Source organism: Otolemur garnettii, unplaced genomic scaffold, assembly GCF_000181295.1.
Source record: "Otolemur garnettii isolate 467f Iridium unplaced genomic scaffold, OtoGar3 scaffold00049, whole genome shotgun sequence".
NCBI classification, from domain to species: Eukaryota; Metazoa; Chordata; class Mammalia; order Primates; family Galagidae; genus Otolemur; species Otolemur garnettii.
The window spans coordinates 10,819,218-10,839,045 of NW_003852444.1; the positions used below are offsets into that span (position 1 = coordinate 10,819,218).

General features: G+C 41.5%; 1 protein-coding gene across 2 annotated transcripts in view; it reads right to left on the bottom strand.

Moving 5' to 3' along the window:
* Positions 1-19,828, bottom strand: part of EXOC4 (exocyst complex component 4) — an 812,900-nt gene that overhangs the window by 782,537 nt on the left and 10,535 nt on the right. For both annotated transcript variants that reach the window (XM_012806281.2, XM_003791609.3), the window contains exon 2: positions 6,079-6,268. In XM_012806281.2, the coding sequence (XP_012661735.1) occupies positions 6,079-6,268 (190 nt within the window). The remainder of the gene's footprint in view (positions 1-6,078; positions 6,269-19,828) is intronic.

A 19,828-nucleotide genomic window follows, 5' to 3' on the forward strand; every position in this document is an offset into this window, starting at 1 on the left:
AATTTTTAATTCAACTTGTTAATATGTTGTTTAGGATATTGCATCCTCATTTATAAGTGAAATATGTTTGTAATTTCTCTTTATAATAATACACTTTTTCCAATTTGAGTATCAGGTGTATCCAGATGAAGTAGAATGATTTTGAAGTATTTCTTCTTCTTCTATTGTCTATAAGATTGGGCATAATCTGTTTTTTGAAATTATCTTTTACTTTTATTTATAAATATTAGTTGTCTTTTTTTTTCTTTTTTTTTTTTTTTGCAGTTTTTTTGGCCAGGGTCAAGTTTGAACCTGCCACCTCCGGTATACAGGGTCAGCACCCTACTCCTTTGAGCCACAGGCGCCGGCTCTAGTTGTCTATTTTTTGAGACTTTGGAAAAAAAAAAAAGAAGAAGTTAACTAATGACTCCATACTGAACCTGAGAGTCAAAGCATTCTATGATAGACATACTCTCATTTGACAATGTGAATGTTACTTTTTTTGCATCATTGTTATTATGGCTCAATTTTAAAAAAAAGAAAAAAGAATGAAAACAGGACCCTCTATGAGGCTACTGTGAATAGAAAGCGAGATGACACAGCAGAGAAGTAGAGAGTTTTGCAGCCCCACTTGGGGAAGGAGAAAGGGGTGAGGAAAATTAACTGGGCCTTTGGCTAACAGATGCTGCCCACAGATGCAGGTAGTGAGAGGGTTTGGACACAGGCCTGGGGAAGGTGATGAAAGTGTAACTTCTAAGTCATAAAATCAGAACAGTACTGAGTTTGGATCAAGAAAAAGATAAAGAGGGGGGAAACGCCTGTGAGTGTGCATGTTACCTGTCATAAAACCCGGTAAGTAGACAGACTGCGTTCAAACTAGAGACTAGAAATATTCTGAAAAGCTCCCTACAGCAAAGGATAGTAAATGAAAATTAATGTAACGATAAAATTGATTCTTAATTTCAAAATTACAAAATAACTGTGACGTCTTTTTTCTTTTTTAGTGGTAAAAGTAAACCTACATGTATAAGCATTTTCCTAAGTTATCTCCTGCCACAAGGATCCAACCCAATTGTTTCTATGGAGTCAGAGAAAGGGCCTAGAAAGAATGAACCGCAGAAACGCTACTTGCTGTTCTGTTTAGAAGCCTTTTAGGGGTGGTGCCCGGAGCTCAGTGGGTAGAGCGCCAGCCACAGACACCGAGGATGACGAGTTCCAACCGGGCCGGGCCAGCTAAACAACAATGACAACTGTAACAACAACAACAAAAATAGCCGGGCATTGTGGTGGGCGCCTGTGGTCTCAGCACCTTGGGAGGCTGAGGCAAGAGAATTGCTTAAGCCCAAGAGTTTGAGGTTGCCGTGAGCTGTGATATCACAGCGCTCTACAGAGAGCAACATAGTGAGATTTTGTCTCAAAAAATAATAATAATTAATTTTTTTAAAAGCCTTTTAGAACTATGTATCATTTTTAAATTGCCCCCAAACTTTGATTTCCCATGACTTTTTCCCCCTAGTTTTTTAGCTACCATTCTAAGGTCAGAAATTCTCTGAGTGCTCCCTTGGTGCTTTCCAATACCTTCCCGTGAGTTGCAGAGTCCAAACACAGACACAGCTGAACTTACCTCATAGTTCTTGTGACTACATTAATGCACTCCCCACTGTTGCACAGATTTTAAATGACAGCATCTCTTACTGTTCACTGTTTAGCTGGAGCATGTCGATTGCTAGAAACATGAAGGTCTTTTTCCCTTTTTCATACAAGCAGCTAGAAATTCCTATTTTATATTTGAGCTGTAAATAACTTCCCACCAAACCATGTTATTCTACAGGACATTTTTTATATTAATTAAGGCTGTTCTTCATTCTACTTCTACTTTCCAGGTGTACTTTCATTTAACAGCCAAAAAATTATTTTAGGCACATGTCAAGTAATGAATGTTCCATTATTCAATGATTAAGCCCTAACAACTTCACTTGCAGAATCATGTATACTTATTCCTAATTACAGGCAAGAAAAATTAGTTTCAGAGCTTGATCTAGTGCCGAGAGGGCAGCCAAAATTGGGGTAAAATGTTAAGTGCTTGTGCACACGTCATAACAGAGCCAAGTCTCCGCATCCTTCCTCAGCCCAGCCCGCTCCTGTGAGCAGCATTACGCTGACTACTCAGGATCCTTGTTTAAAGAAATCTGAGGTCATCTTATCCCCCTGGTATACACTGGAAAAACCCAAATTCAAATACCAGTAAGTGCCACTCAAATGGCCCAAGTCCCCAACTTGCATCAATTCATTCGTCTATTTTAGCGCTGCTGTGATTAGCAATCATTATTAAGAAAGATACTGGTGGAACCTGGAGTCTAATCTAAAAGCATCTCATTTTGACCAATTTTACAATGTATTCAAAAGTAACAGTATTACCTAAGTAGTTTATCATCCATATAACTTGACCTCCTCAATCATTCATGGTATTATACTTGTACAATTTTTTTTTTATCTAGAAAAAATTCCAATGGACTTGATCGATGTTAAAAAGTTTGGACCATCTGGGAAGAAAGTCCAGTCCATCTGTCAGCTCACATTTATCCTCCAGAGCATAGACTCTACCAATATAACATAAATCGATATTTGAAAGCAATGTCAAAAAACGGAAAGTATAAACTGTTCTGTGATCTCAAGCTTTGAAAGGTGGCAAGACATGAATATGGAAATCTTCATCTGCCTTGGCCTCCACTAAAATCTATTCCCAGCTCCGCAGCTAGAGTGAGCACTTTAAAATGTTAGTCGTGTCGGGTCATTCCTGTGCTCAAAAGCTTAGACCGGTTTCCCATCGTACTCCTAAGGGCCAGGACCCTCTACCACACTGCACACCCCAGTCTTCTCATCTCTCTCCCGGCCTGGCCTCAGGCTCTTTGCACATGCTTCCCTTCTTTCCAGAGTGAACTTACGCATGCTCTACCTGGTCAAAGTCAGGTGGTGGCTCAAATGGACCTCCAGGAGGCCTCCCCTGACCAACCCAGCTAAGGCAGCAACTCCCTACTCTCTCCTTTCCTTGCTTTTCTGTTTTTTGGGGGTTTTTTTACATAGCACTTTCTTACCATCTGTTATACCATACTTTCACTTATTAATTCATTTATAGTCTGTCTCCCCTGATTAGAATGTAAACTAGAATGTAAACTCCACAAGGACAGAAATGTTTGTATTTCTTCACTTCTATACCCCATAAGAACACTGCTGAGCACAAATCAGACATCCGATACACAGACACTAACTAGATGTGGTTAAATATCATCTTTTTGTTAGTTTTTCTGCCTCCTCCCACTTGCTCAAAAGCTCTATGAAGATGCGGACTCGTGCTTTCCACTTGTACAGCTCTAGCAGCTAAAACAGAACAAGAAATGTCGCTGGCACTCACATCTTTTTTGTGTGGAGCCTCATTAGATTGCTTTGGCAGAGAACAGAAAGAAAATTTCAACTAAGAACTACCCATTCTCAACATCTTGCTTGGCTATGAAATAAGGGAATCCAGTGATTATTGAATCATCCACATTTTCCCTTAAAAAATACATAGCTATATTTTGTACATAATCCAGAGTACAATTAAAAACCAAAAATGACAGGAAAGAGTAGTGAGGAGACATAAATGTTTCCTTGGTGATAAGAAATGGACTTTCATAGTACAAAATTGTCAAATTATACAATAAAAACAAATTCACTTTCATTTTCGCTAACATTTTTCTTCTACCATTAATCAATTATTAAAGGCTTTTTTGAAAAGAGCTTTAGCCCTTCATTTCTCTTCCCAATATTAAAGCTAATTCGTAGCACTGAATTATGTGACATTTACTTTCTTGACAGTTATTTGATAAAACAAAGTTTTTCTGTTGTTGTTGTTTTCTTCTGTGCAAAACTCCAGCTTACTGACAATGAGGATGGTCAGAAATGTGGCTAAAACAAATGGGAAATGATCTAGATGAGGCGCTCTCTTTCAAGATCAGGTGAAAACTCTTTGTTTGCAGCCAAGATGCTATCGACTCTGAGTGACAGGGAGCAAAGCAGAAATCACTGCTGGTGCTTCCCTTGAGACGGAGACAAAGTCCTTTCAGTCAACCAAACTAATCAGGAAACACAAATACCACAAGGTCTTTCACCCTTGCTGTGATTACCCGCGGCAAAGCCAGAAGGTCAGCAGCTCTATACATTCATTTCCTGACCCCTCTTGAACTCAGTATATTGGGTCAAAATGGACTACAGTTTACTTTAAATCTAGAGCAACGGATCTATAGCTTTACCTAGTTTCACAGATAAATCCATAGGATGAACTCAGCCCTTGGAAAGGGTGAGAACTACCGTGCTCCTTTCAAAAATGCCCAGTTAATTTTAGAATATAAAGAGGTCAGCACATTTCTGCAAAAAAAGCTTAAGCGTTTACTAATTCTAGAACTAGATTCTTAAAGGCTGAAATTCATATACGAACAGTATTCCTAGAAGCATAATTTATGTATCTGCTTACAAAATCATAATGTAAGGTCTAGAGGACAAGAAATCAAACATGAATTTCTTGTCCTCTTATTTCATGAGAATGTCACAAGCACAGCTAGGACTGGGCAGGTACAGGCCAGGGAGAGCCCTAACCAACCCCACAGCACAGGACAGTGAATTCAAACTGTGGTCTGGGCAGCTGCAGTTCCATGGAGGAGCTTGAGGAGCAGCTCCTGAGAGCTAAGCTGGGGACCAGCATGATGCCCTGGGTCACTCGCCTCATCACCAAATAAGAGGAGGACACTCACCTCATCACCTCTCTTAATATTTGGCATGTTGGGGTTCTACAAAATATCTCATTTTTTTAAAAAGGCTTTTGCTGCAATAAAAAAAAAAAATGCTGAAAACAAAGGTTTTAGAGAGAAGGAGACCAGAATTCCAATTCGGAATGTGTTGAAAGGGGTAGACACGATCACACTGTGCCCACAATCAGTGTTCTAAGTGGTAACAATTATTTTCGTCTACTAAAGAGTACTAAAGGTACTAAAGGAGTGGTCCTCAAAACACAGCCACCAACCACATCACTATAATGTGATGTGACACTTAGTAACCTTTATTTGATCAGGTCATCCCTTGGCCAAATATAAAAATGCCCCCTGTAGTACTAAAGGCGCAGTACCCAGGAACCAAGGACCTGCCATAAAAGGAAGGAGTGGAGGGAGAGGGGTGGGGGAGATGAGAGAAGGGAGGCTCTGAGGGAGAGAGGAAGAGAAGGGCTGGAAAGGGGCACAAAGAGAAAAATAAAAGCCGAAGCTCACACCTGTAATCCTAGCCCTCTGGGAGGCTGAGGTAGGTGGATCGCCCCAGCTCAGGAGTTGGAGACCACCTGAGCAAGAGCCAGATCTCCTCTCTGAAAAAGAGCCAGGCGTTGTGGTGGGTGCCTGTTGTCCTAGCTACTTGGGAGGCTGAGGCCAGAGCATCTCTTAAGTCAAAGAGTTTGAGGTTGCTGTGAGCTATGATGCCACAGCACTCTACCCAGGGCAACAGAGTGAGACTCTGTCTCAAAAATAAATAAATAAATAAAACGAAAAAGCGAAAAGAAAGAGCTCCAAACCATGAAAAGAAAATTACAAAATAAAAATGAATACACAGTTGTCCCAAGTAAGGCATGATACTCAAAAATTCTGGTCTTCATAAAAATTTGATTATATGCTGAAATTATTTGTAGGTTAGGTTTTCTTTGCTTTGCAAAAAAGTACAAAGAACACAAACCACCACAGAGAAATCCCAACCAACTTCGATTTAGGTGACATACTCTTCTATGGTTTAGATTCCTTCCCCCCTTCCTCAATCTGAGGGCATCCTCCTCATGTCACCTCCCACCCCAGTGACAAGCAATAGCAGAAGCTGCCAGCAAGACCCAGGGCAGGGAAGATGTGTGCCCGGGTGCCCTCCATGATCTTCCTCAGCCGGGCTTCCCAGATGCCTGCTAAACTCCTGGAAGGCGTCACCATGAATCACTCACTGAGGGCCATTAGCCACTACCACGGCTCCCCTCCAAGCCACAGCTGTACTAAAGGAAGGTGCCGCCACAGCCGGACGAGACGGAAGGAGGCATACCTGCTTTATCTTATTTCGGGAGTTAGTGATTCGCTCCGTGATGCTCTGGTACGTGCGAATGGCCGTCGTCAATTCTGTGTAGTGCTGCACAATCAAATCGTCCAGGTCACGGTCACATTTCTCATAGGCCTCTTCAAGGCGACCCTTCTCATTTTCTCGGTCTTCGACATCATCACTGGTAGACAGAGTCCTGATAAAGGCAGAATATATCAAGCTGAGTAAAACTAAAAGCAAAAAGCAAGAGGAAAGTGACTTAGTATGTCAGCACATTCATCTTCTTATGTAGGAGCTGAAATCAGTTACCAACAGAAAACACAAGAGCACCTTCACAGGAAATTCCAATAGGCCATGTATGTGGACTTGTGGGTTGCCTGTCCCAGGAGCCATTCCCTTGGCTTGTGTCCTTGGCATCGGAGCTCATTCTAATCAGACAGCAGGCAAGTGTGAATTTTTCAAGAAGCTAAGGAGCTCTTGATTTGAGTGAATCTTGGCATTAATAATTCCATTCCCTTACCAAAAACAAGTCTAGCCAGTGAGACCTAATGTAGGGTGACCAGACGTCCCGCTTTTGGCAGGACAGTCCTGCTTTTGAACAATTTGTCCTGCATCCCGTGGCGTTTTAAAAAAGTCCCAAGTTTTGGAAAGAATGCACAAACGGGCGGGAGAACAGGAAGGAAATATACGGTTTTCGGCTGCCATGTGGCTACGTCACCAGAATATGAGTTTTATATTATTTTTATTAATTTTATAATGTTAAACTATAATAATAATAATTGTTGAGAAGTAATTATGGAGAACTGCTTATCAAAGTTTGCATTGTTGTCAGGCCCTGCCCTGTCCCCTGCCCTGCCCCCGCCCTCACCACCCCTTCCCCACCTCCGCCCTGTTGTCCCACTTTACCAATGTTAAAATCTGGTCACCCTAACCTAACAATAATTCTAACTTTTTTTTTTTTTTTGAGACAGAGTCTCACTCTGTGTAGAGTCCATGGCATCACTGTAGCTCACAGCAACCTCAAACTCCTGGGCTCAAGCAATCCTCTTGCCTCAGCCTCCCAAGTAGCTGGGATTACCAACATGCATCACCATGCCTGGCTAGTTTCTTCTAATTTTTTAGTAGAGACAGGGTCATGCTCTTTCTCAGAGCTGGTCTCAAACTCCCCAGCTCAAGCAATTCTCCCTCTTCAGCCTCCCAGAGTGCTAGGATTACAGGCATGAGCCACCATGCCTGGCCCAGAAATAAGTTCCTTACAAGAAGAATAACAAGAAAACGTCCCTTTTCCCAATCCCAGACATCGTTATACAAAGCTAAGACCATGGAGCACTTCAGCCATCTTATGACCATGGAAGGAACACTAAGGAGAAACACCAAACTACAGCTATCAGGTCACTGGGCCCCTGGAACAGCCCACCTGCAGCTGCCTTACCCTCAGCACATCTTAGGAGAGAGAATGAATATCCACCTTCAGTTGGTCTTCTTTTATATGTAGCCAAAGCACACTAACTGATAATACTACTCATATACCAAGGAACCACCTTCCAAAAAGCCCATTTGAATGACCTGAATTTGGTAGAGCCCCAGCAGCCCGGAAATAAGGTCATATTAAATCTAAAATCTGTAACAGCAGCAAAAATCTAAGCTATACTACAAGACAGTCCCTACATTTACCAGTCTTCAAACGGCGCTAACAAGCTTGATATGAATCAACAATAGCCAAGGAATGAGACAGATATACTTATTAAAAATATTTCAATAACTCAGTTTGATACATGGGCCACAGATCTTTGTTTCCTCTATTATCTTCTCTGGATAATTTTTTTTAATTTAGTATTATAATCAGTAACAAAGAAACCTTTTCCTCTTATCTTTCCTCCTCTGGTAATTTAGAGTTTCATTAAATTCCCTCAGATTTGTCAGCTTATACATTCAGCCTAGTTTATTTCATTTATCTTTTTTAATTTAGGGAGGGGGATATTTCAGGCTCTCGATGATGGATGCAATCAATTATAAGTCCATCATTAGAACCGCTTTCAGAGACGGTCTGTCAGCAAATCAATCACATATCCACTTCTAGGTATTTGCAAGCAAAATACTGTACAACGGTCTTCTCCAAATTGTCATTTAGAGCAAAAGATCTTAATTCATGAGCCACACAATATGTAAAAATTCTTTTTCAATTTAGAGGGAAATTTGGGGAAACTGACAGCAATCTAACCTCCAAAAAGAGTTTTGTAAATGTGTTAAGGATGCCAAGAGATCAGGTGTAGCATGAAGGGGAGGGGGTGGAGCGAAATGAAAGAAAAAAGGCGATATAAGAAAAGGCAAAAGCGGCTCAGGACAGTGTAAAATAGGAAAGCAGCATTGCTGGGAGCCCAGACTTGAATTAAGGCCTTTCCATACCTGATCCTGTGTCCGCATCTCTAAACAGGTGATCCTGATCCAAAACCAGGCTATGTCCCAGATTACTTTCAGGGAGAGAATACCAGGTAAGTGTTTGACTCTTAAAGTAAATCAGCTTCAACAATATAGCTACCAAGATGACCTGCAATACTTAGGTACAGAGCACTTGGTACATCTTCCTTTTGTTTCTATGATACACAACTTTGCTCTTTAAATCTGAAGCCCTCCAGGCTGTTAATTGAAAGTAAAGCACAATTTGTCAACTGTCCCAAAGGTAACAGTTCCTAGATAGTTAACTCTATTATTTCTCCTTGTAACAGCAATCACGGAATTGTCAACACTGTGCGGGATCAGTCTGCCATCTTCACAACACTTTTCATGATTTCCTCTCCGCTACCATTTGTGGAAGGAGGCCTGCCAGACATTTCACGTTGTTTAACCTAACTAGCTAGAATTACCATTAAGGAAAATGTCAGGCCCAGAGAGGACACGTTCTCTGGCATCAGCTGTCACTGTTAATACATTACTGGATCATTAGGAGTTATTTAGGAAATAGAAAGGGTTACTAAAATGAAGATTAGAGAGTAAATTGGGTCTATAGGGGGTTTTCACGCCTATTTTCTTATTAAGAAAATATTTATACAAGAAATAGCCTGTGCCAGGTTTGCCCTACATTTGAGATTCATTCTCTTGATATAAACTGGGAAGAATAACATTTTGTCTTTTGTCAAAAATACTTACACTATAGAACTCTGAGAGTAAAAAATAATTATAAAGGTTTTCTTTTTAATTAAAAAAAAGAAAAGCAGCAAGGATAAGAAAAATAATAGCCTCTAACATTTAGAGAGGCTTACTAGCTGCCAGGAGCCAGCTGTGGTGCATTTTATATAATAGAATGTATATTTAATTCTCATAACTGCTCTTTGCAGCAAGTCCTATTATTATGACTGCCCCTCCCTTTGAGGGATGAAACAGCTGAGATTTGAAGAGGTAAAATTAATTTGCCCCACCTCACACAATGAGGGGACAGGTATTTAAAATTCAAGTTGGTCTGTTTTCAGATTAGGCCTCTAACCACCACAAGGTCATGGTCTCTTTAGGCAGATGGCCTGGGTTAGAACCCTGGCTCCACCGTATTTACTATCCATATGACCTTGGTAATGGGATCACATTTTGCTCATCTACAAAATGAAGAAAATAAGCTATATTCCTTATAGGGTCGTTAGTGAGAATTAAATGAGATGAAACAAGGCCTGATGTATCATTAGCACTCAACAGATGATGGTAGTGGTTGTTAGCTATTATTGTTTTAGTAACAAAGTGCTAGTAGCAGCAGCAAAGGCAGTACCATTTTTCCATAATATAATAAAAAGTACATCCTCTGGAGACAAAGGTTCAAATCCCACCACCCCCCAAATATTAGATTATTTGACTCTGGGCATTAGACCTAACCTCTCTGATCCTCAGTTCACTCCTTAATATCAGAATTGTGAAGTCTGAGATTTTATCCCTTCAAGTCTTGTGACCAGCTTCCCACCACCCCATTTCCCTCCTCCTCCCCCCTTCCCTCAGAGTGGACTCCTGGAACAAGGCAAGTCCCTCCTTCCCCCAGGGTGGCCCTGAACGTGCTTCCCAGCCACATTCCCAGGCTCCTTCCCCCAGGGTTGCCAAGAACAAGCTTCAGAACAAGGAAGAAAAGTCCCAAGTTTCATAAAACCCCCAAGTTCTCAGTAGATGAACAATGGTGGAAAACTCACTGAAACTTGATTAATTACTGTTGTATAACCATAACCATTGTGATATGAGATGTATCCACTGTCAACCAAAGCTGTATTAATCATTGTTGCATTACTATTACTGTATCCATGACTACCCGAGCTTAACCCCCCTTAAGCAGCCACGTTTCGCTCCTGTAGTACGCTTGCACGAACCTATAAAAAGAGACCCACCCCCTTCTTCGCGGCAGGTAAAATTAATTACCAATTAATTACATCTAAGTGGGGGTCTGACTATCTTTTCAGGTCATAGGGGTACCAGACAAGCTGACGAGTTAGTCTGCCACAGTTTCACGGGTGCTGGTAGAAGGAACAGAACTTCCAGGTCAGGGACTATGGACTTTACTCCTCATAGCAGAGCAAGCATCAGTGAGCATCAGTATTTGTATCAGCTCACCTTGCTTCCAAGTCCCACGGGGGTTAGGCAGATGCCCAGATGGATGCCCGCCACACAAGCAGCTACTGGAGAATCCTGAGCTTATAAAACCCAATCATTTAAACTGGGCTCCGGGCCTTTCCTCTGGAAGGAGAGAATATCTCTATCTTGTAAGACTGTTTACTAAACAAATATCCTAGACAAGCGAGTCTAAAACAGGGCACTCAGTGCTTTGCTCACAAGAACATTAGAAATCTAGCATGCTCAAGGAGAATTGTCTCCCAACAGTACAGACACCTAAGTCACCGGGTTCCTTCAAGGACTGAATGACACCATGGTGCCAAGCAATAGCAAGCAGCATACAAAGATTCATTTCTAAGCTGTTTTCTTCTGTGCAAAATGAGGCCAGAAATACACAGTCTCCAACGATAAATATTTGCAAAATGCATAAATGATAGGCCATAAAAGCTAAAACAGCAAACTTACTCTAGACAGGAAGTTCTCAGGCATGACAGCAAATCCCAGCAAATTTCAGGGCGGGATTACCTTACTTTAAACCAGTCACTTGGCCTGAACCGACAGCAGGGTGGAAGGGAACACTTGTCATCCAGCTTGCCCCACCAGCCAGGCCTGAAACCTCTCCTCAGCCTTCTAATCCTCTGTAAGATGCAAATTCACCGGCTCACCAAGCAGTTCATTGCCATTTTTAACAGCTCTTGTTATAAAGCCTTTCATTAAAATAAAATCAGCCTCATTATAATCTCTACCCATTGATCCTAGTTCCATCTTTTAAAGTAACAAACACAAAATACATCTATTCCCTCTTCCATACGATTTCCTTTTAAATGATGAAGGACCCTTGATATAATTCTTTCTTTCTAAGGTTAAACACCTCCACCTTCTTGGTCTCTGCCAAGCCCACCTTCCTTCCTACCTGCCTCACATAGAGCTTACTAACGGCCAGGCATTAACTTAAGTGGTTTAAACATAATAATTCATTTATTTCTGAAAACAACCCTCTGAGGTAGCTACCAACATTATCCTCTTTTTAGAGGTTGAGCTGTTTATTCAAGACACAGTCTCCAAGAAGCAGAGCCTCACCTCAAACCTGCCTCTGGCTCCAGAATCCGGCTCTTTATGTCTTCATTATCTTGCCTGTCTTGCTCTGAACTGAACACAGCGTACTTCCAAATACAAAAAGGTTTTATATCCGACAGCATGAACACTAGATTTCTAATAATCTAGCCTAAAAGTGCATTGCCTTTTTTAAAATATAAAGTCTAAAAATTATCCAAGATCCCTTTGACAATCAAGTTCTGACAAACCAGCTCTCACCCTCTACTTGTGAAATTTTAAAACTAAACGCAGACATTTTCCTGCATCCCGTGTCCTACGCACTAACTGAAGAAGGTGAAAGGGAGGCCCTAGATACACGTCACGGAGTGTCTATAGGACACCAGACCACACAGCGGCTATTTCGCATACCAAACAATCTCAAAATAGTCTAGTATGACCACCCTTTTTACAGAGGCTCAGAGAGGTGATGTCATTCACACACATGCACATAGCATCTTCAGAGATGGAGCTGAAGTAAGTAGACTGGACTCCAAGGCTCTCTGACTACACACGTTACACAATCCCACCTCTCCTGCCTTCACCTCCTGCGCTGCGGGCCTGCACTCTAATTCATGCCACAGTTGACGGGTAAGAGAACAGTGTACAGCTGGAGGTGAGGCAGGGCACCAAAAGCAGGTTTTCTAGAAGTAACAGTCTTAAATCTGGATAAGGTGGCTTAAAACCATGAGCTAAAAGATACGACCAAAGGGCAAATGGCTTCAAGAGGCCGCCCAGAGGTGCTGAAGTTACTAAATCACTCTGGATTTTTTTTCCATTCTTACCCCAGAATGATTATGATTTACAGACTATTGCCAAATTTATGGAAGAACATAAAAGAATAAACTAGATTCTACTTAGCTGGACACAGAGACACTTCTGATCACTAAGAATTTTTCACTCAGACAGCTCTGGTATTTTGCATGATGAATTACACCTTTAACCAGGACAAATCAATCCCCAGGAAGGACTGTATTTACCTAATGGGCTAAAAAGCCCACGGTACCCGTGTTAGTAACACCTAGTAGGAACAGGTAAGTATGTTACATGGCTCTAGTAGATTCACAGTCATCAGCCCCAGAGTTCTATAAACAAGCATTAGAACCCAGCATAAATAACTAGAGATCTAAAATTGAATTTGTCTGTGGCCTTTTTTACACCAGCTTCTGTATTTCAGTGCGGCCAAATATTTTGAAAGGAAAATAACTAGTCACTATCACTGGTTCCTTCCATGGAGCAATTTTGCTTTCACTTTGGACTTAATAGAGTAATGGAGTCCAGACAGGCAAAAAAGACATAAAAGTCGATATTATTCAGAAAGACAAAAAGATCAACTAAAAGAAAAAACACAACTATGAAAATAAGGTCAGTCACCAAAAGGTGAGCCCATCACTCAAGAGGAACGGTAAATTTCTGCCAAAGACTGAAAAAAAGGATACAGAAAGAAAAAACACTAATTCAGAATACCACCATTAGGAATACACCACGAGAGTTTCCTATTATTCGATCCTCATCAAATATGTCAAACAAGGCATCCAGATAAACCAATGGTTCTCAACCTGTGGGTTGCGACCCCTTTTTAACAATGAAATACATTGCATTAGGAAGGTTAAGGACCACTGTTATAAACCTAAAAGAAACACAGTTTCTGGAATGAAAATACCCAGATTCAAAGAAAGCTCTGCAATGTTCAAGCTGTGTGACCTTCGGTAAGTGACTTCACCTCTCTGGGTCTGTTTTTTTTTTTTTCTTTGTAAAAGTGGCAAGATAATAAGAATACCTGCCTCACTGTGATGTTGTCAGGACTGCAGAGGTATGTAAATGTGCTTTGAAAAGTGCAGAAGTGGTAGCTGATAAATTACTAGGAACAAAATAAATCATCTATGAATCACAACATTGTGAGCCTAAATTCCCCAAAACCGCCCCCTTCTAAAGTGCCTGAGGATATTTATTGATGAACTCAGATCAGACCTTTTCTCTATATTCTCACAGTGCCTGCCTGGTCCATAAAGTGCTTAGTAAAAAGTAAATAATGAGCAGCAGCAAGATGCAGGATCTGGAGAGGTCAGGGAGGACAGTTCCCTGCCTTAGGAAACAATTCCAACTAAATTGCCTCACACAAAGAAATATCTGTTCGAAAATATCCACGCAAGGACAAATAGTTACAGTGACCTGTCACTGAGCACCCACTTTGTCCACGCCAAGTACAGTTCTAAGTGGCTAGAGATACAGCAGGGAGCAGAACCCAGGCCTCCCCGCTGAAGCCTACATTCCAGGGAGGGAAGCCAGCAGATAGGGGCGTCAGCAGCAACCAAGGCAGACTGGGAGGGCAAGAGCTATTCCGCACAGTCCAGGGCGGGCCTCTCGGATAATCACAGCATTGGAACAGAGCTTTCTAGGAGTTAAGGGCAAAGACAGGGCACTATCTGAGGAAGCTGATTCCAAAGAGAACCACCCCTGAAGCTGTTCATCGTTGGAGGTCTGACAATTAAACCTGCGAACTTGCTACTGGGCTTGGCAACACTGTGGAAGGTAGCGAGGCTGATCTCTCAGAGGGGGAAAGTGAGATGAGCCATCCCTTGGGGGCTAAGGAGACCATTAACAATGAAAGGAGCCCTGAGGCGCTCCAACAAGTCAAAGTCAGAGTCAGCAGGCAGGCGGGGCTAAACCCTTTACCAGAGTTAAATCCTTTGAATTCTCGAGGGGCAGTTAGATTAGGGAACCTGGCTGGCTTGCCCTAGGGGAGTGACATTTATCCTCCCCCTTCCTAAATACCTCATCTGCAGTTGTTGACAACTCCCTAGTATATTCCCTCTTTACCCAATCTTCCTGGGAGTTCGGGATTCTTCTAATCCTGTTAGAATTTTGACACCTTTACATTTGCATAGACACTTTGTGTTAGAGATCAATCAGTAAAAGGTGTCTGAGAAGGCAGAAAGTCACTGCTCTGTCTCACTGTGCACCACGGTCGGGGAGTGATGTACACCTTCCTCCAGGCTTCCAGACTTTACGGATTAAGCTGGTGGACTCTCCTTATAGCCCCCAGCATTGTCTCCCCTGTTGACCGCCAATCCAGGTCAGAACCTGCAGTGAACTCCGATGTCACTGGACAAACAACTCAGTAAGGTTTCTCTCACAACCTTGGTGTAACAGTGCCTCACAGTTGTGTGTCAACATGTGCTGTTTCTCGCTGAGTGTTGTTCAGTACTGTTGCTGTGTGTTTTTGTGTGCTATATGATGATAGCTGATGAGTCACTCCAGAAAGAGTTCCAAAATTGCTTTGAAGGATGGACTAAGCACTGGCATTGGTGCCCAACTTCCCCCAGGGGGTACTTTGAGGGGGACTGTAGTGATATTCAGCAATAAGGGATGCAACACTTTTTCTAGGGGAAGTCTGCAAACTTGTTAGACCTTCTAGATGTAAAACGAAAGCCTGCAAGTCATGTGGGCAAGCACAGCTTATATGCAGTGAGCCCAGTCTCAATCTAAGCTCCCTGGAAGCTAAGGGAAAAAAACAGACACAGACATTATACAAATAATTCTCATTCTCAAAAAGACTGCCTCTATTTCCTCTGAGGAAGCAAACTTAACTAGTCCTAAATTCTAAAAGAAATCTTTCCATTAAAACAAGGAAGACATCATATTATACAGTGAACGATGTCATCAACAGCCTTCTGAAAAAAAGTAAAAAAGTAATGAATCTTACACAGACATTTTTTACAAGTTCCTTTAAGAACGTAACATTAAAACTCATCTCAGACCTAGAGACTTTCAAAGACTGAATATAGTCTGGGTATAAAGTCTTCCAATGACTCACTTTAAGGATAGAATTTAGGGAACTTGTGGGACTAAATGGGTCAAAGTATGTTTTAATTTCTTCCTTTAAGCAAAACTTTTTACAGTTCAAGCTATCCAGCCAGCAATTCTTCGAAGAGAGTATATAATGTAAGTATTTAATATTAAAGGATTATTGAGGACTGTGGAATATTACAAGCCAGAAAAGCAGATAAATGAATCATTATGAAGGTTTCAAAGTACACAAAAATAAAGAAACATAAAATCCATGCAGACAAAAAGAAATTAACCCCTCCCAGCAACACCAATAAGCCAAGCAGGTTGAAACTTGCACAGGTGAATCACAAAAGATGCTGTCGAGATGACGTTTCTTAAAAGTGAAATGGACCATAATACGGCCTGTCTCAAAACTTTTGTACTGACCTATGTAGTAAGACTAACATCCAATTGTGAAAAATTAAGAGCTTGACCAGGGCTTTTGCCTGAGCCTCAAGATTACCTATAGATCAGCAGTCCCCAGTCTTTTTTGGCACCATGGACCAGTTTCATGGAAGATGACTTTTTCACAGATGGGGGGAGCATGCTTTGGGGAGGATTTAAACACATTACATTTATTGTGTACTTTATTTCTATCATTTACTAAATTGCAGTATATAATGAAATAATTATATAACTCACCATAGTGCAGAATCAGCGGGGGCCCTGAGCATGTTTTCCTGCAACTAGATGGTCCCATCCTGTATTTGCAGCTGCTCCCCAGTGCCATCATGGTCTCTGTGCCACCTCAGATCATCAGGCATTAGATTCTGATGAGGAGCACATAACCCAGATCCCTCGCACGTGCAGTTCACAGTAGGGTTTGCTCTTAGGAGAATCTAATGTCGCTGCTGATCTGACAAGAGGCAGAGCTCAGGCTGTGATGTGAGCAACGGGGAGTGGCTGTAAATACAGATGAAGTACAGCTCGCCCCCTGCTGTTCAGCCTGGTTTCTAACAGGCCACACTTGGGTACTAATCTCACCACCACCAGTTGGGGACTGCAGCTGTAGTGATAAGGGACTACCACTCTCCAACCCAGGCATCCTCAAACTACAGCCCATGGGCCACATGTGGCCTGCCTAGGACATTTATCCGGCCGGCCAGGTGTTTTTGCCACCCTGCCTGTCCTGCTTAGCAGCCAACTCATCCCAGGGCCCGCAGTCCGGCCCTCCAATGGTCTGAGGGACAGTGAACTGGCCCCCTGTTTAAAAAGTTTGAGGACCTCTACTCAAAGCAGTTTAGGGTATTTTAACAAGGTAATAAGTACCACGGTGCCACCTGTTATGAACTGAACTGTGTCCCCTGAAAGTTCTTATGCTGAAGTTCTAACTCTCTATGTTACTGTATTTGGAGACAGGGCCTATAAAGGTTAAGTGAGGTCATAGGATGGGGATTTAATCAGATAGACTGATATCCTTACAAGAAAACAAGAGAGAGCCCTCTTCAGGCTCAGAGGAAAGGCTACATGAGGACGCAGCAAGAAGGTAGCCATCTACCAGGAAGGGAGGTTTCACCAGAAACTAACGCTGATGGTATCTTGCTCTCAGACTCACATGCAGCCTCCAGAACCATCGGAAAATACAATTCCTGTTCAAGCCACCAAGTCTTTGGCATTTTGTTATAGCAGCCTGAGCAGACTAATACACTACCCTATAAAACACAGGCAATGTTATTTAGGTTGGTCAAATTCTCAAGGCAGATATCCTCCGTCACCCTCCTCAGTTGTAAGCAGTATAAATTCTTGGCAAATCCACAGGAAGAATTAGCTGCCTAGTACAGCCCTGGATAACTAAACTAATTAACCTGCTAGAAGAAATATTTAACATAATACACCTGAATTTTGGTTACACCTGCAGAATAATTAGCATTAAGTCATGCTTTCTGAAAACAGTTAATAGGCTTAATTGTCTACTAAGGGCATTCCTTGCTGGCATCCAGTGACCTCTCCTCCAGGAATAATAAAGATTAACCAAACAATTAATGGAAATCCCTTCAAGCAACTCAGAAAAACTAATTACAAGTAAGGCTTCACATATCCAAAAATGACTTATCAGGACAAGCAGCTCTATAAAGCACAATCTACAATAAGGATCAAATCTCCTTACCTATTCTGAAAAAGAACTCAAAATGGGCCTCTGAATAGACTGAGCAGATGTCACAGAATCCTTATTTAATTCCTCAGGCACCAGAACCCTTCAATCACTGCTACCTCCTCTCTTACTAGGACAATTCTAATGAAATGTTTTAAGTTACATAATGGAAAGAGCACTAGACCGGAAGTCATCTTTACATACTTATAAAATATTCTAACACATTATCATAAGGCAACTAACCATGGTTAAATTCTCAAAAAATGCTGAAGGGTTAGTTTCAGAACTTCACTCACGTAGGAAAAAAATCAAGTATTAGCTTATTGATCTTTCCAGAACATAACACTCCTTTTTGTTACGGATCCCAGCCTATGAAGGAGGAGTCTAGGGCTGATGTGATTCTTCAAAACATGAATCCTGTATTCTTTCCCAAGCTGCTTTTAACCAGAAGACATTAAGTTACATTATTAGATCTATTTAGCCCTTATTTCAAAGCATGCGAGTCAGATTTTCTTTTCCTTTGAAATACAAAACAGCCAATCTAAGAAATGCCTGACAACAACCTACACCTATGAAGTCTGCAGGGGAACTAGAGACAGTTCTAAGTACGGGTAGAGTGAAAGTACAAAACGGAAGGGGGGAAAGAGACTGCTAAGAATACAAACACGAGCCACCGAGTGGAGGTCACTTCCAGGCCTATCACACTAAGCAGGACACTCTGTATGTGAACAATAGTCTGTAAATGCTTCCACTGAATTATAAAAATAAGAGACCCTCATCATAATTCTGAGTTTGTATAAAAAAAAAATCACACATTAAAGAACCATTTGAGATGTGTATCACTGTCTAATCACATAAGATCCGGCTTCTCTCAAAGCATACCCAAATCTACATTACCCTTTTAAATCGGATTTTATTATATTCAATTATACATTATGATTGCTTGTTTCTTAATTATGTCTTATTAAGAGCCCACAAAATACAAGATAATCCCATCCCAACTGATAGCAATTCACAATGACAAGTCCCTCTGAAAAAGTTTTCCGATGCCTAAAAACAACATCCCTTAACAGTCCAAAGAGATTCATGTAATATCAAGTGACAGTAAACAATTTCTACTTTGAAGTCAATTGAAAATGTACTTGTGTCTTGCTTCAAACAGCACTTAGGGCCAATTACTGCACCCAACACATACAGGTTTTCAATATTTCAATTAACTTAGTTATACAGAACACGTCTGGGGAGCAAAAGCCTTAAATCTCCTAGGCAACAAGGGTGGCCATTATCTAAAATTAAGTAAAATTGCTCTACTACGGCATAAAACTGAGCCCAAAGTTGGCAAAGTCAACTTAAACTCTCCCCCTACCCTTACTTCACCAAACTCGACCTCTTTTCCCACTTCCATTGAAAGCCCCACACCCTCCTTAAAGTACTGTCCACAGTGATTTTACTTTTTTTTTTTTGAGACAGAGTCTTACTTTGTCGGTAGAGTGCTGTGGTGTCACAGCTCACAGCAACCTCCAACTCTTGGGCTTAGGCGATTCTCTTGCCTCAGCCTCCCAAGTAGCTGGGACTATAGGCACTCACCACAATGCCCGGCTTGTGATCTTATTTTCTGATGAGCTCCTCAGAAACTATGATTTATAAGGTATTCACAGGTGTTATGTGGGTATACAGATTTTGAAACTCTGGTTTACACATGTTCAAGCAGGCTTCTGGAGGGCTGAAGTCAGGGAGAATTTAGCACGTTAATGAGAGGTGTGGGACGGCAACACATTACGTAGCACTTCTGTATTAATCTACAGAACTAGGTGCTTCCTGCTCCTCCTCTCCCCTCAGCATATACACACACGTAAACAAACACACATACATTTTTATGGAGAATTTTCAAAGATGTACAAAAAGAGACTTGTCAAACACATCCAGCTGCAACAGTTATCAATACATTCCAACCTTGCTTCATCTATGTCCCTAATTAACCCTTCTGATTATTTTGATGCAAATCTCAGACTTACTATTTTTGTTGGTATAGATATCAGCACGTACACAGTGCACTATTTTAAATTGCACACAAACTTTATGTCCATCCTGTATACCTCTTAAGACCAATGCTTTTCTAAAACTCAGAGCCAGGCCAGGGTGGTGGCTCGCACCTGTAAGCCT